Source organism: Dermacentor andersoni, chromosome 10 (assembly GCF_023375885.2).
Source record: "Dermacentor andersoni chromosome 10, qqDerAnde1_hic_scaffold, whole genome shotgun sequence".
Classification (NCBI taxonomy): domain Eukaryota; kingdom Metazoa; phylum Arthropoda; class Arachnida; order Ixodida; family Ixodidae; genus Dermacentor; species Dermacentor andersoni.
In genome coordinates, this window is record NC_092823.1 from 136203798 (window position 1) to 136218129 (window position 14332).

General features: G+C 42.9%; 1 protein-coding gene across 1 annotated transcript in view; it reads left to right on the forward strand.

The window, feature by feature from the left end:
* The window catches only part of LOC126545181 (uncharacterized), a 56217-nt gene extending 46650 nt beyond the window's left edge, over positions 1–9567 (forward strand). The window contains exon 8 of the mRNA XM_055078280.2: positions 7304–9567. Coding sequence (XP_054934255.1) covers positions 7304–7644 — 341 coding nt within the window. The 3' untranslated portion in view covers positions 7645–9567. The remainder of the gene's footprint in view (positions 1–7303) is intronic.
* Positions 9568–14332: the final 4765 nt, after the last annotated feature.

A 14332-nucleotide genomic window follows, 5' to 3' on the forward strand; every position in this document is an offset into this window, starting at 1 on the left:
GTACCTTGTTCATATCATCTTTCTTCGTGACTTTGGTGATTTTCTGCGCATTCCTTATATTGTTCCCTTTCGCTACGTTGACCCAGCTCACTCGCTCACGTGATGGTGACCTGTGTCCAAGTGATGATGATCACGTGGACACAGCGGCTGCGTCGGCTGCTTCAGAAACGCTGAAGCGAGCTGAAAACAAAGTTTAAAGTCCCACCTGCGCTGCGGTTTTGATTAAGTGATGAAGCATTTCCGCCTTGGGTGACTGCTTGATAACATTTGAAATCACTATAATAGGTAGTGGCTGCCTTTGGAGGCGTGCAGCATGGTAGGCTACTGCTCAGTGCCGCAGTGCCGGACATATGCAACGGAGCCCAGTGTCAGCCTTATTCACACATAGCTGCTGGATAAGAAGCTGCATGAAGCTTGGCTCGCGAAACTTAGGACCGGCAAACAGCCATCAGCTACAACTTGAATATGCAGCAAGTACAGACGCGAGGAATATTTCTGCTACGGTGCTGGGACTGCGATGTTCGGTGAGTAGCAGAAAACGCGCACAGAGACGTTTGCCCACACTCGCTGCCCGGCTAATGTCACGACAGTTTGGTCTGTGAACTTGTTGATGCTAGACACTGGCAAGTTTATTGGAATGGAATGGGAGTGGTAAGAAGCACATTAAACAAAGGCATGGCATATGGTCATGTTTGTTTGTGTTATGAATTAACGCACTGGATTACGAAAAGGAAGCAGCATGAAATCGCCTGCTGAGTGCATACAGTGCAATGGAACTTTAGAAATAATATTGAAACGTCCAAGAATTTAGAAGAAAATTATTGAATCGTCGCGACGGCACATCACAGTTGCTGTAGGCGTCGAAGTCCCTCGTTAAAACGAAATTGTGTTTGAACAGCTCTTATAACGTCCACGCAACAATGGTTGGTTGTGGACTGTCAAATGCTCATATTCTGCGGCCTAAAGCTCACAGCATGGTGCGAAAACGCTCCCAGTGAAAGCGAAACATTGTGCATGCACATGCATGCAGACACGCAGTCAGTCGCTGCGAACCTGTGCGATCGCTGCATGCATTGAGGCTTCGTTCTGTTATGTGCCATTTGGTTTTACAGATCGCCCACTATAAGAACATATTTCACATAGTTTGCGCTCAGCGATTGCCGACCTTTCACGCAAGCCGGTTCCATCGCGGCGACCGCTCCCAGTGGCTTTCACTGTACGTATTTGGTAATGAGATGGCATCTGTAAACGATTCGTGCTTTCAGTTTGCCCATGATTATTATTTCGACAGTAAAAAACTTCCCTCATTTTGAGAGTACTTATAGAAATGTACTGGAGGGCTGCCGCATGATCCCTCGTACTAGGCAAGGGATATTTTATTCATTGTGCATTTTACTGTCCCCTCCTTTCTGATTTCTTTTTGAATAAAATAAATGCTACTCCTTACTGTTCAAACTGGATGTAGTCGCTTTTTCTTTTTAGCATGCTTACTAGAGAGTGACAGCATCGGGTGACATGGTGTCTGTCTTGACATAAAACAGTGTTCTGTGCCACTCAGGGAATTTTGCATAGGCACTCAGGCAAAACCTGGAAAACTCAGGGAATTTGGAAATATCTACTTGGTAGGCATCCTGTGTTTGTTTTCTTCAGTGTTTTGTTGTGCTCACAGGGTTAGATGGGATTTCTATGGTGCAGGCTCCTTCCCCAGAATAACTCACCCCTATTAAAAGCTGAATGTCGGCTGGGGAATGCCTGTATCCATTTCGACAACAGGTGGGTAACCAAGAGTAGCATGATTTTGAACTTATGTCCTCCTGCATCAGTGGCAGAAGCTCAACTATGAGGCCACGGCTGCGGTGAATTCTGCACTGGCTTGTCACTAAGCCACTTGATCATCAGCTGTGGTTGTCTTGGGTGCGGATATCGACCAGCTATGTTGCATTCAGTGTGGTGCTTTGTTTGAATCAGAGCCAGGACTGATCAAAGTAATAGAGGACATTTATAATTGTAGTAAAGTGAGTGAAGATTGCTATGTATTGCCTAATTATTGGGTTCACATTTATTCAACAAAGTAAAAACAGGAGAAAAGAATTCAGTGTTTAAAGAAGTGCTATAGAAAAATATGTGCTTCTTTTATCCACATATTCTTGGCAAAATGTGTTGGCTTTCCACTCATTACATTTACTGAAAGACATTTTTACGTAGTCCAATTAACTTAAAACTATGTGGGACACTGATGTGACAGATTATGAGAACTAGTGTTGATCTCGGGGTTCCAAGATGACAACAAACAATATCCCAAGACAGGACAGATTTGTCTTCTGGCATCTTGTTGCAAGCTTTCTGGTGTTATGAGAGAACTGGTCTTGTCACCACACGAAGGTGCAGGTATTGTTGTGAGCGCAGATTTTATTGCAACACTTTTTATTTCTGTTGCTGCAACGAGTCTATGTTATGATAAAAAAAAGAACTGCCAAAATACAGCAGAACCTCGTTGATACGATCCAGTTTCATATGATTTCCCAGCGCCAACGTTTGCAATCAAGAAAACAAAAAAATGACCTATACAGTTACGACTTTTTTACCGGTTAATACCTTTGAGGAAAACACAGTCTGTCGGCACCAGGCTCAGTAAATTGTCAAAGCGCAATCATGTGATGCATTTCTCGTCCGCTAGATCGCACGTGAACAAAAAAAAAAAAAAAGCGAGGCGCACCCAGTCGAAGGCAGTAGCCGCCTGCCGTGGCAGCTTCCCCGCAGTACTCGCCGTCCGTGTCATACTTGAGAATGTTGGCATGCACTCACTTTCCTCTCCCGGTGCCGGCAAATCTTCTCGCAGGTCATTGCGCATCACCATCAGTTATCGCCACCAACCATGCTGCGATAAGCATATTCACCTATCCATTTTACAGCGTGTGCTGCGTAATGACGTTGGAAGCATACTGCATGCTTTTAATGGACGATAACTCAAATGCGCCGCCATTACCTGCTGCAGGCAGTGGGAAGTGAGCGTCATATTTAGCTCTAACGGCATCATATTCCATCTTCGCCCACCAGCTTGATTTCATTTAGGTTTTCTGTCGGTCTTAAAATACTATGCAATGGGAAAACGACAGCACGCCTCCCGACCCACCCGGACCCCACCAAATCGGCATGCGTCGGCGTCTCGTACTGCAACGATGCAAAGAGGTCAACTACAGTATAGTCTGTTAAATTTTTTAGTGACCTCAGGTCGTACGTTTTCCCGGTTAGTTCGTTTGTTTTCATGTTTTCTTTCCAAAGCGTATGAGCAAGGTTCTACTGTACAACAAAAATGTCTGTCAATACAGCTGAATGGTTGCTGTCCTTTTTTTTCTTATGAGTAATAGCAATGGCATGCACTGAGGAGCCTGCTGCACAAATAGCATTGAAAGTGGCCAGTAGCAGTAGTTGCCCTTTGCTCACGCAGTATAATTTCAGCCTTCTGTGTAGTGCTATTATGTATGTACAGTAAACTTCCATTACTCTTACTACAGTTAAATCTATGTTTTGGCTAATTGGATCCCAACTGAAGGTTGCGGCCAGAGCCCATGCATTTCTAAGGGCACGAACTTTTGTTATTCCGATCGTAAAATTGACCTTCGCTGGATAATTCGAACTTTGCCAGTCAGAACTCACGTGCCCGACTCCTATGGTGTCCCCAATAGCGACCTCTTTAGTGGCAGCATCTGTTTCGGTAGCTTAGGAGACAGTGAATGTGTTGAACACTCATCTCTCGTCGAAAATGTCAATCTTCGGCCTGTCCTAGGAAGATTTCTAAGCAATAACTGTAGCTCACAATGCGTGATTGCTGTATTTGTGCGATTCGGTCGCACGCCCCTGTTTCTTTTTTTTTCCAGGAAAGTTGTGCCGAAAATTGGCTGCGCGCTGCTATCGGATACAAAACCAAAACCGCCTTCATGGTGTTTAAATGCTTTACCGCACAACACTGTAGTATTGTGGTGAAGCTAATACCCCTCTCAGACGGGCAAGTTGAGTGCACTTACGGAGAGTGCACTCAGTTTTAAAGGGACCCTGAAACGATTTTGACGATTTTCTACAAACGTAGAGTCGTTAGAGTAGGTCGTTCTGATCATTAATTGACATATCTAAGTGCTCCGCGTAAAGCGTGTAATTTATTATAATGTTTTAAAGATGTATGTCGCTGCCGATCGCAGCACACTGCTCGGTGGAACATTAAGCCGCCCCTACCCATATGACGCAAATCACCCATATGACGTCAGTGGGGCGAGCTATCCGATTGGCTGACGAGGGCGCGTGATCGGTAATTTTTCCAACTTTATGGTAAACAAATGATGTTCGTAATAGTTGGAATGTTAGTTAATTTGTTTTTATAAAAAGAAAGTAACATAAAGGGAATGCACAAGAAAAATTTTTCAGTACACTTAAGCACTTCCTGCACACAGCAAGTGTTGTGTGCTTGTGTTACAACGTGCTCCGTCTTTGACGAGAGCTCCACCGTCAGTGTCGGTCTGTCTTTTCGTGAGCGCTATGATTCGACTTTGTTGCGTTGTGGACTGCAAACGTAATGGCTGGAAATACGTTAAGCTGCGACATCGTGTCCCTCTGCAAGCCAGTAGACAAGCGGACTGGCTGCAGCGCATCAGACTACCGCTATCCGATCGGCGCCAGGATTTTCCCGTTTGCGGCCGTCACTTTAGACTGGAATATTACTAACGCAATAGCGTTTCGCAAGTCCGGTATTAGCGTAAATGCAAGCGCAAAGGGACAGGGCCTGCCCGTGTCCCCTTGCGTGTCGTTTCAGGGGATGAACAGAAGCGCAAATGTGAATGGTCTGCACGGTGCAGCCACCTGGTGGCATAGAGCTGAACCACACACAGTAGCAGTAACAAAATGTATTCCTCTTTGCTGTTGGTGTAAATGTTTCGCAGGAGTGTAATCGTTAACATGTTGTTATTGTAAATGTTTAAAATATTTTACACTTGATTAGAACAATATTAGCTCTTTGTTTGGCTGGTTAAGCTCTGCGCCAACGGGTGGCTGGACTGTGGAGGCCGATCAGGCAGCTCACCTACGTCTGCACTAAAGTTCCTTCATCAGATTGAGTTTATGCCTCCACCGTTCCCTTGAAATGTTCAGCTAGTGTGTGGTTACTGGAATACCAGACACGTTCGGCGCTGCGACAGAATGCTCGCAACACACGCTGCTTCGATAACTCTCGCTTGGGGTCGACGGCCAAGCAGCTAGCGGAGAGGTTTCGTGCAGGCGGGGGCGGGCTCTAAAACAACCGGAAGTGCACGATGTGACGTCGCATCGTGACGCAGAACCAGTGAAGGCGGAGCTTAGCCCCGATCGCTTGGCGAACAAGTTGAGGAGGAAAAGCATGGCTAGGGAGGAGGGTAACTTGCAATCGCTTGTAGCTCTATTAATACGTAACGCTTCACTTAAATTGTGGTGCGAATGTTCTACTTAAGCTGTACCCTACGCGTCTACAAAATTTGTCCGAACTGTTGCAGGGGCCCTTTAGGTGCACTTTCCCAAATCTGAACGTCGCAATCTGAGTGTATTCACAGAAAAGTGCACTCCGGTTGGAGTGCGTTCATGGAACGCACTTTGCTGGTCGAGTGCTGGTCGAGCCTCACCGCCAGCAGTTTCAACGATACAAAATGTAATGCATAGAAAAAGGACACAGAAATTAATTTTAGCTGTCGAACAGTGTTTAACAAAATAATTGGGGCAGAACTCACTGATATTCTGTTCTAGCAGGATCAAATGCTGCCTCGCCGCACGCCACCATATTGTTCTGGATTGGCTAGGCATTTGTCTTGGCCAGCCTTGACTTGCAACACTCTTATGATAAAAATACTTTCGCTTTTGTTGAGTAAATTTAGATTACGATTGTTTTTTATTTATAATACAATAAAGCAATCTCTTTTTAAAAGGTTTCTTTTAAATTTTATTCTACATCTTCAAAAAACATGGTTTTAGTCTGTCACCATCTTTTTTTAGTGCGAGTGCACTCTGCTTTCCCGTTTAGCACTGCGTAGCCTAAGGTGTCACTCAAGGTCTTGAAGTGCACTCACCGTAAGTGCACTTGACTTGCCCGCTTGACAGGGGTATAACGTTAGAAAACCAGCCGTTATTATGCACTTCTTAGAACCTTGCCCTTTTTTCTGGCTGACGAATCGGCTGCACATTAGAGTTCGACTTTGCTTAGGAGCTTTAATGTCATTTCTACGTTAGTTTTCTACTCCGGACGCATAGAAAGTGGGTGCGTGTTTGATTCAGGGGCGTAACTGTTAGACTTGGGTACATGGTGCCAAATGAATCGGCAATGTGTTCTGGCGTTTTTTCTGCATCTTGTTTAATTCAACCCACCGAATAATCCTATCAATTTCGTCGGTCCTGTCAGAGTTAAGTTAATGGAAGTCGACTGTATATATGCATAGTGCAATTTTAGATGAAGACAAAGAAATAGACTAAAAGGTAGGGCTGGGTGATTGATCGATTAACCTTGCAATTAATTAATTTATTAAAGCTTTAATCGCAATTAATCGGCTAAGCTCATGTGGCCGATATCAGGCAAGCGCCGGCATTGATGTCCCCACTTCTTTTGCTCAACAGCAAGGAAAAGAACAAGCTTCGACTGCTCCCTCACATTTGTGCTGCACTTGTGCCAAAATCTGTTGAAATGTTTATTCCTCTTTCTGTGTGTTTTGTCGCACAAGTGTAAGGCATTTTTTCTCAGCCCAAAAAAAAAAAGGGCAAATACCACCCAGAGGCACCTTACTTTCCTTAGGCACTCGGAACAAGGGAGGAGGCATGGCACAGAACGAAGGTAGATGCCGCCCTCTTTGATTTTTTGACTGAATCGAAGACTTCAGGCATTAAAGCCACTGGCAAAAAGCAAGCCTGAACTCATCACAATGCTTGTAAAATTGAATGCCCATTTGTGCAGAGTGTCATTCAAGTAATAATAAAGGCAACTGTCGATTCAAATAGCACAACTTCTTTTCTTCAAATTATGTATAGTGACAAATCACTGTAATGATTCTTGTTGCTATGTAGGTCAATTCACAAATCCAATTAATTAATTATTCATTTAAGTGATTCCAATAAATGGGTTCAAAACTTTAATTGATGCCCAGCTCTACTAAAATGTTCTTTGTGGTGTCTGTTCCTGTGTTCTTCTTTGGTATTCTAGTATAATTTGTAACTAGGCCATCAGTATGCACTAGTCGTGAAGCGAAATCTGGAAATGTAGTCTGATGTCAGCTTCTTGACTTTCCGATTGCCTATGCAGTTGACATGAGGCTGTACATATCAATGGATGCTGGCCATCAAGTGCGGGAGATCGTAGCTGCTCGGCGATGGAACGGTCGAGTGACGGCACTGGCCCTACGAGGCCCACTGCTGGTAATTGGCCTGGACAGTGGTTGGCTGTGCGTGTACCGAGTGCAGGACTTGCTTCTTGACTTGGAGTCTAGGCTGCCAGACTGGAGCCAGCAGCTAGACAGAGACCCAATCATAGCTGTTGATGTAACCAGTGAGCCGGACACCCCACGGCCAGTGGTGGCAGCCGCCACTCGCCATCAACGGTATGTGGTCACCTGGCCTTTCCATTCTGTGTCGAGTGTTGACTAGTGTTCGTCATGTTTCTTGTTGCTAATTTATGTGCATATGTTGTATGCCTGGAAACCATCTAGGAAAGGCTTTCTAGTGTTGCTTTTTTGACATGCAAGTGTACAGCCATGTTACGCAATGCTGCAGTTTATCATACTATGAGACCCTATGGTGTATAACACAGCTAATGGCTGCAACAGTGCTACTGGACAAGGTTAAAAAAAAAAGAAGCACACTACATGGCACTGCACCATGTGGTGTCCCCTTCTTTTTTTTAATCCTTGCCCAGTAGCACTGTTGCAGCTATGAACGCATATCAACTTGCCTGATTTTTCACCCCGCACTACTCACTTCAGTCACAACGTTGGTGCAAGTATTAGCTGTTGTCGAAAATGCTGTGCAGGTATTGCCTTAGCATTAGTGCTTCCATTTTGGAATGCTATGCTTGTGTTAAAATTCCTCTAAAATGTGAATTGCATATTGCTGCTGGTTTGAGTGATAAGACTAAACGAAATTCAGCCACGATTCCAATGTGGGCATCATGCATTGCACAGTTGATCCTTAAGATGGCTGTTGTAATCAAGAGTTGATTATTAGTTGTGATTGCTCTATATAGTGGTTTGTTGTATCAGATGGGAAACTTGCTGCTTGGCTCCCATACTGAAGCCTGCCGCAGATCACATTGTGCCCTTTGATGCACCTGATGGCCTTGTGCAGCATTTAGCTGCTTGTAGTGACTACTCTTCTGTGTACATTGAGTTGCACGCAGTCAGCTGGCCGTTTTGTTCACTGCACTGTTTCTTGTGCAGAGTAACATACATGCTTTGTTTGCCTGAAAAAAGAATAGAGAAGAACTTTCACCCACCATAATCTCTTCTGTGAGCTGCATTTAACTTTTTTTTTTTCCAGTGCTTTGATATACTGTTGTACAATGTACTGTATTTGGTGTCAAAAGCTTGCGGGATACTTGTACAGACTTTGTGCATGCGATCTGTAAGTGAACACAACATATCATTTTTTTTTTTCATTCTTCTGCAGACATGCAGCTCAAAACCTAGAGCTATGTGGAAATTCAGGCTTTTTGCAGATCCTGCAGAGTGCATAGTTTAGATACCGAGGTTACCAGTGCACTTCTAATTTAAATTCATGAAGCAGCTGTTCTAGCCGAGAGCCTGCTGTCGCTGTTGAATGGTTTTGTACAGTGACGTGCTCAATCTCAAAGTGTGATTTTAAGCATGCCTCTTTATGGATGTTGGAAACATGTATGGCTATTCTTTAGCCTGCTCTAAGTCTTGTTATGACTGATTGCTGCTAGCTTGGCAGTGGGTCATTCCATGTGAAACGTCCCAGAGCTGAAAAGCGACTGTCACCAATTGTCTTTAAAAAAATTTAGCTAGTTGGCGATTGTGTGAAGGAGGTTTCATCAAAATATTTCTCTTATAAAATACGTTTTGGTCAACTAAGTGCTCATTTAAGTTTTCCTAAAAAAAAGCAAAATTCGGAGGTTCATCTTGTTAAAATCAAGTGTGAAAGTAGGTACAATGACAAATCTTACATTAGAATATTGTTGCAGTTGAACTGGGAACAGCACTGAGAAGTTTATTTGTGCAGGAATGCAGTAGGAGGAAGAGAAGATAGAAGATGTCTAGCTGATGAGTTGTCATGTGAAATAACAGCTTTGATTGTTCTCTCACAGGACATTATAAGTGAATGCATGTAAGAATTTTCAGCACTTAATTGGCTCAGTAAAAAAAAGCAATAAAATTGTGCATTTTCTCAACTTTTTTTGCACAAACATTGTTAAATGCTTCAGCCACAATAAGTTTTTTCCTGCTTTCTCCTGCTGCTGTAGTGCATGCTAAAAATAATTTTACATTATTAAAAAAGTACTTTTCAAGGAAATTTCTTCTAAAGTTTGCAGAAAATGACTTTTTCACAAGATTCATGGCCTAGATTAAGTGCCAAGGCCCTTCAGGTAAAAGTACACAAGGTGGCTCTTTATATGTGCCAACCTCTTAGCTTGTGATCTAGAAATTTTACATCAGTAAATGTTGTTTGAGGTGCAAAAACCATGTTGAAGTCAACTAGTCTCGCCAGCATGCACTGCCAAACTGTGTCTTCACTGCAGAACACATACATGCTGCCAGCTATTTTTCAGTCACTCACATGCTCTCTGGCACCTTGCCAAGCGAATGTGTGCTGGGTTGGTTGACATCTGTATAAATACATTGTGAACAGTGTATTTTCATCAGTTTACCACTTCTCATGTTTGTGGCTTGGGGTGGTCAGGTAAGCAAACACAGCATCGATGTGAGCGTTTTGCAGTGGCCAACTTTGCCTCATTCTGTCCAACATGAAGGCAGAAGAATTGCACGGTAATTTTTTCTCTGCTATGCTTCCAGAACAACGAATCAGCATCGTGCACAATGATAACTCTCGGGCCCTCATGACGACCTTGAAGCAGTCATAGTTTAATTTCATCACACAAATGTAAAATGTAAAAACCAGTTGTGGGGGCATCAACATGCAAATAGTGTACGTAATTTAATTACTTGCTGCCATTTACCTTACATAAAACAGCACATGTGCCCACATATCATAGATCCCGAGTTCATAAGCATGCCAAGAATTCGTTTCTGGCATGTGCGTGCTCTGCAGTGAAGACACAGTATGGCAGTGCCTACTGGTGAGATTGTTTGTGGAATTCAAAATTTTTTTTATCGCCTCAAGCAAAATTTACTTTTCTAGATACAATTTCTAAACTGAAGCTTAGAGGCTGGTGTGTATAATGAGCCTTCTCATGTATCTTTATCTGGAGGGCCTTGATGCTTAATTTAAGTATGAATCTAGTAAAAAAGACATTTTCTGCCAACTTTGAAAGCAAGTTTCTTGAAAATTACTTATTTTTAATATAGTTTAAAATTATTTTTAGCATGAACTACAGCAACAGGCAAAAGTGGGAAAAAATTTATTGAGGCTGAAACATCAATGACTTGAGTAAAAATATTCTGAAAATGCACACTCTGTTTCCTTTTTTTACTAAGCCATTTAAATGTGAGGAAATTTTTGCACACATTTTCTTATAACTACGCATGAAAGAACAGCACAATTGGAATATTTTAAAATAAAATTTGTCATTTTAGCTAGTTTCACACTTTATATAAAGATTTTCTTTTTGTGCTGGTCTGTGCCCGCTGCAAAAATGAATGGGTTGATAAGCACTTGAGGGGGGATGCGGGGCTAAAATCGAGATTTTCGTAAGAAAAATGCGTTTCCTAAATTTATTTATTTTGCATACCTAGACATATAAAGAAGCTCATCACCAGGTTTCGTTGCAATCTGTGCCGTAGAAAAAATGAAAATGAACTCTCTTCTCGTAACGGTGGAATGCGCTCACCGTCAGAGCGCCTGTGAACATTGTGTTCGAGACGCAACCGCACAAGAAACCAAACACGGAACAAATGCCCGCATTGGGAGAGCTTCTTTGTCGTGCTTTTTAAATCATGAGATACCTTCCATCGAGAGTACAGCAGACCGCAAAGTAAAAACTAAAAAAGAAAGACATAATTCAAGCTGTGGCAAGCTTGTCTACGAGTGCAGGCAAGAATGCTGCACTGTTATAAAGATAAAAAAAAAGAAAGAAAGGCGACTTGAAGCTGTTGCTGCAGAGCAGGTTCAAATCGTGAAGAGGATGGCCAAACGTATGAAGCAGGGCACTTTTATTAATAATTTATAATAATTTTTGGTTCTTAAGATAAGATAGCATTGTTCAAAAATCTGTAAGCTCATTGTTCTCAACTTGCTCTTTTTGGCCGAACAAAACCTTTAGAAAAACTCATTTCCAAACTGCTTCGCCAAAAGCTGCTTACAAGGTGTCTTATAACTGAAATTTTGTCAGGAACAAGGTGAGGTACTTTTTAGATCCATAAATATTTTCCAACACAATAAATTATCAGATGGCTGACATATAATGACAACAAAAGGAATGGACTTCGTTTTTAGAGTGATGACAATTTTACAGAAATGACAAAAAAATATGCGATTTGCTTTATCCTGCACTATAAACCATCTAGAAGGTATCTAATCACAAACAGTATATGTTTATTATTTTTGAAATGATAGTTTTTCTAACTCGACACACTTGATTGCTCCATATGGATTGCTGTCTTTGTGCTAGGGTGCTGAAATTTAGAACATATTATAATGACAAGATAAACCATCCCTAAAATTTTTATCAAAATTTGTGCAGCAGTTTAAAAGTTGACTCTTCAGCCCCGCATGCCCCCTTAAAGAGGACAAATATGGCATATTGCACTAAGGCTGGACGATTGACGATTAATCTTCTGATTAATTGCTTAATGCTTTTATCACACTTTGTTTGATCAGAAATAATCAAATTGAGGTCACTCGCAAAATTATGCAAGCATTGGAACTGTCGTTCCCACTTCGCTTGCTGACAACAAGGAAGAGAATGACAGATTGAACTACTGTGTTCTTTTACTGCACTCGTGGGCTTGTGAGAACACTCATGTGCTTTTCACTTTAAGCCAGCATGAAGAAAGTCTAGTCTCTGCTGCAGCTGCTATTGCAGTGTGTTGAACAGAGGGCTAGCTGCACTTACGATACTTATGATCATGTCTGAGGGGGAGTTTGATATGTTCAATATGTCCACTAACGCAGTGCTGTTGACGTGACATCAAAAACAACAATCAGATAACAACAGAACATTCAGATAAAAAACAACATTCAAATAGCACAGATTTTTCTTCAAAGTTCGTCTGCATAAAACAAAAGTTTCAATTTTCTTGCTCATGTGTGTAACTCCATGAACACAGTTTAATAAATCCAAAGGTTATGAACAATCGGGTTAACACGATACAGTGATAGCTAGTATGGGTGCACTTCCTGAATGGTTTTGATGTCTGCCGGTGAATGTTAACAGGAATCCCGAAGTGCTTTGCTAGACCTTTATAAAGGAATAAAGAAAGAACAAAAGGCAGCTTCAACCATAATGTGAGGCAGCGATACCACAGCTGTAGAGAGCAGTTGTGCCACCAGCTGCTATGATTTGCTGATGCCAGGCTTTGCAGACCGTCCACAAATGGGGTGGTTCAACTCGGGAACAGTGAAGAGATGCAGGATACATGAGGAAAAAACATTATCATGCCAGAAATTGGACAGGAACTGAGCAGCAAAAAGAAGACAACATAGCATGTAGCATTTTGATTGCTTGCTTTGCTTTCATCAGTTGAGGTTCTTTTTTTTTAGGAGGACATGTGATCACAATCTACCCTTGTATAGCCATCTTATCAACAACATATTTACGTAGGTGCGCCATCGCTCACCTACGTAAATACTCGTCACATGTGCAATAAATTAAATGCTTACCGTGTGCGCCATGGCTCTGGTTGTACTCGTTCTGTCTGCCGCCTTTCTGGCGTGATGACACAACAGAGGACTTATGCACAGGCAAGCAAGGCAACTCCCACTGGGCAGAAGGAAGAGCACTCTAGCAGCTGCCAGACATCTTGCAATGCTGGCGTGATGAGTGCCACCAGTGGTGTTGTAGGCACTGCACCTTGATGGTGCATGAAGTGAGACCGATGGGATAATGTTAGCTTGCTGCTTACTCGGAGCAATCCACTCCCTATTCCACTTGTCAAAAATTTCTGTGCCAGGAAGCTAACTGCCCAGGTGTGAGATTTTACCGTATATATCGTATATAAGCCACACTTCTCAGATGCAGGTTATCAAGCCTACAGCTACACATTAACACACTTTAGTGGCACTGCGACTTCTGGGTCAGATAATTAAAAATCTGGTGACAGATGTCAGCATATTATTTCACCATTTAGCGCGGCTTTCAAGCTAATCACTCTCGGACGAGCTCAGCTCATCGGCACTCTCACCACTGTCAGATGAGCTCACCTCACCGGCGCGCTCCCAGAGCTGGTCGTCCTCTGTGCCGTCCATGACACTTGAAATGCCCGTGACTCTAAAGCTCTTTGCGATAGTGTCCACTATCGATAGTGTCCACTATTCTGGATGCCACACGTCCAGAATCCAACCCCACACTTGCTGAAGGGACGCTTGCTTCAGTCATCCTGCCGGAGTTGTTTCGTGGTTGCCTGCGGCCATCCACTCGATGTAGCACTGCCGAAATTCTGTCTTGAATGGCCAATTTGCAAAAATATCGAGCGATTGCAGCACACTTGTCAAGCCATGAGGAATCACGGCTAAGTCCGTTCGGCAGTCAGCCAGCCGAGCCTTCATTCGGTCTGTTATGTCGATGCGCAGTGTCGATGATAATTGTATGCGGTGAGTGGGAAAAACTAACTGGTGACATCCTGTTGCACTTTGTGGGACTAAGCACGTTTTGTTTTTCTGTTTTTTCCCCCATTTTTTGCATCCAAAAGCGGGGGGGGTGCAAGCTATACATGGTGGTGGCTTATACATGAGTCTATACAGCATGCCGCAATTTATTGCTTTATTATGCAGTACACATTGCTCATTCATCATCAGCCTGGCTACGCCCACTGCAGGGCAAAGGCCTCTCTCATACTTCTCCAACCACCCCGGTCATGTACTAATTGTGGCCATGTTGTCCCTGGAAACTTCTTAATCTCATCCGCCCACCTAACTTTCTGCCGTCCTCTACTACACTTCCCTTGGAATCCAGTCCGTAACCCTTAATGACCCTCTGTTATCT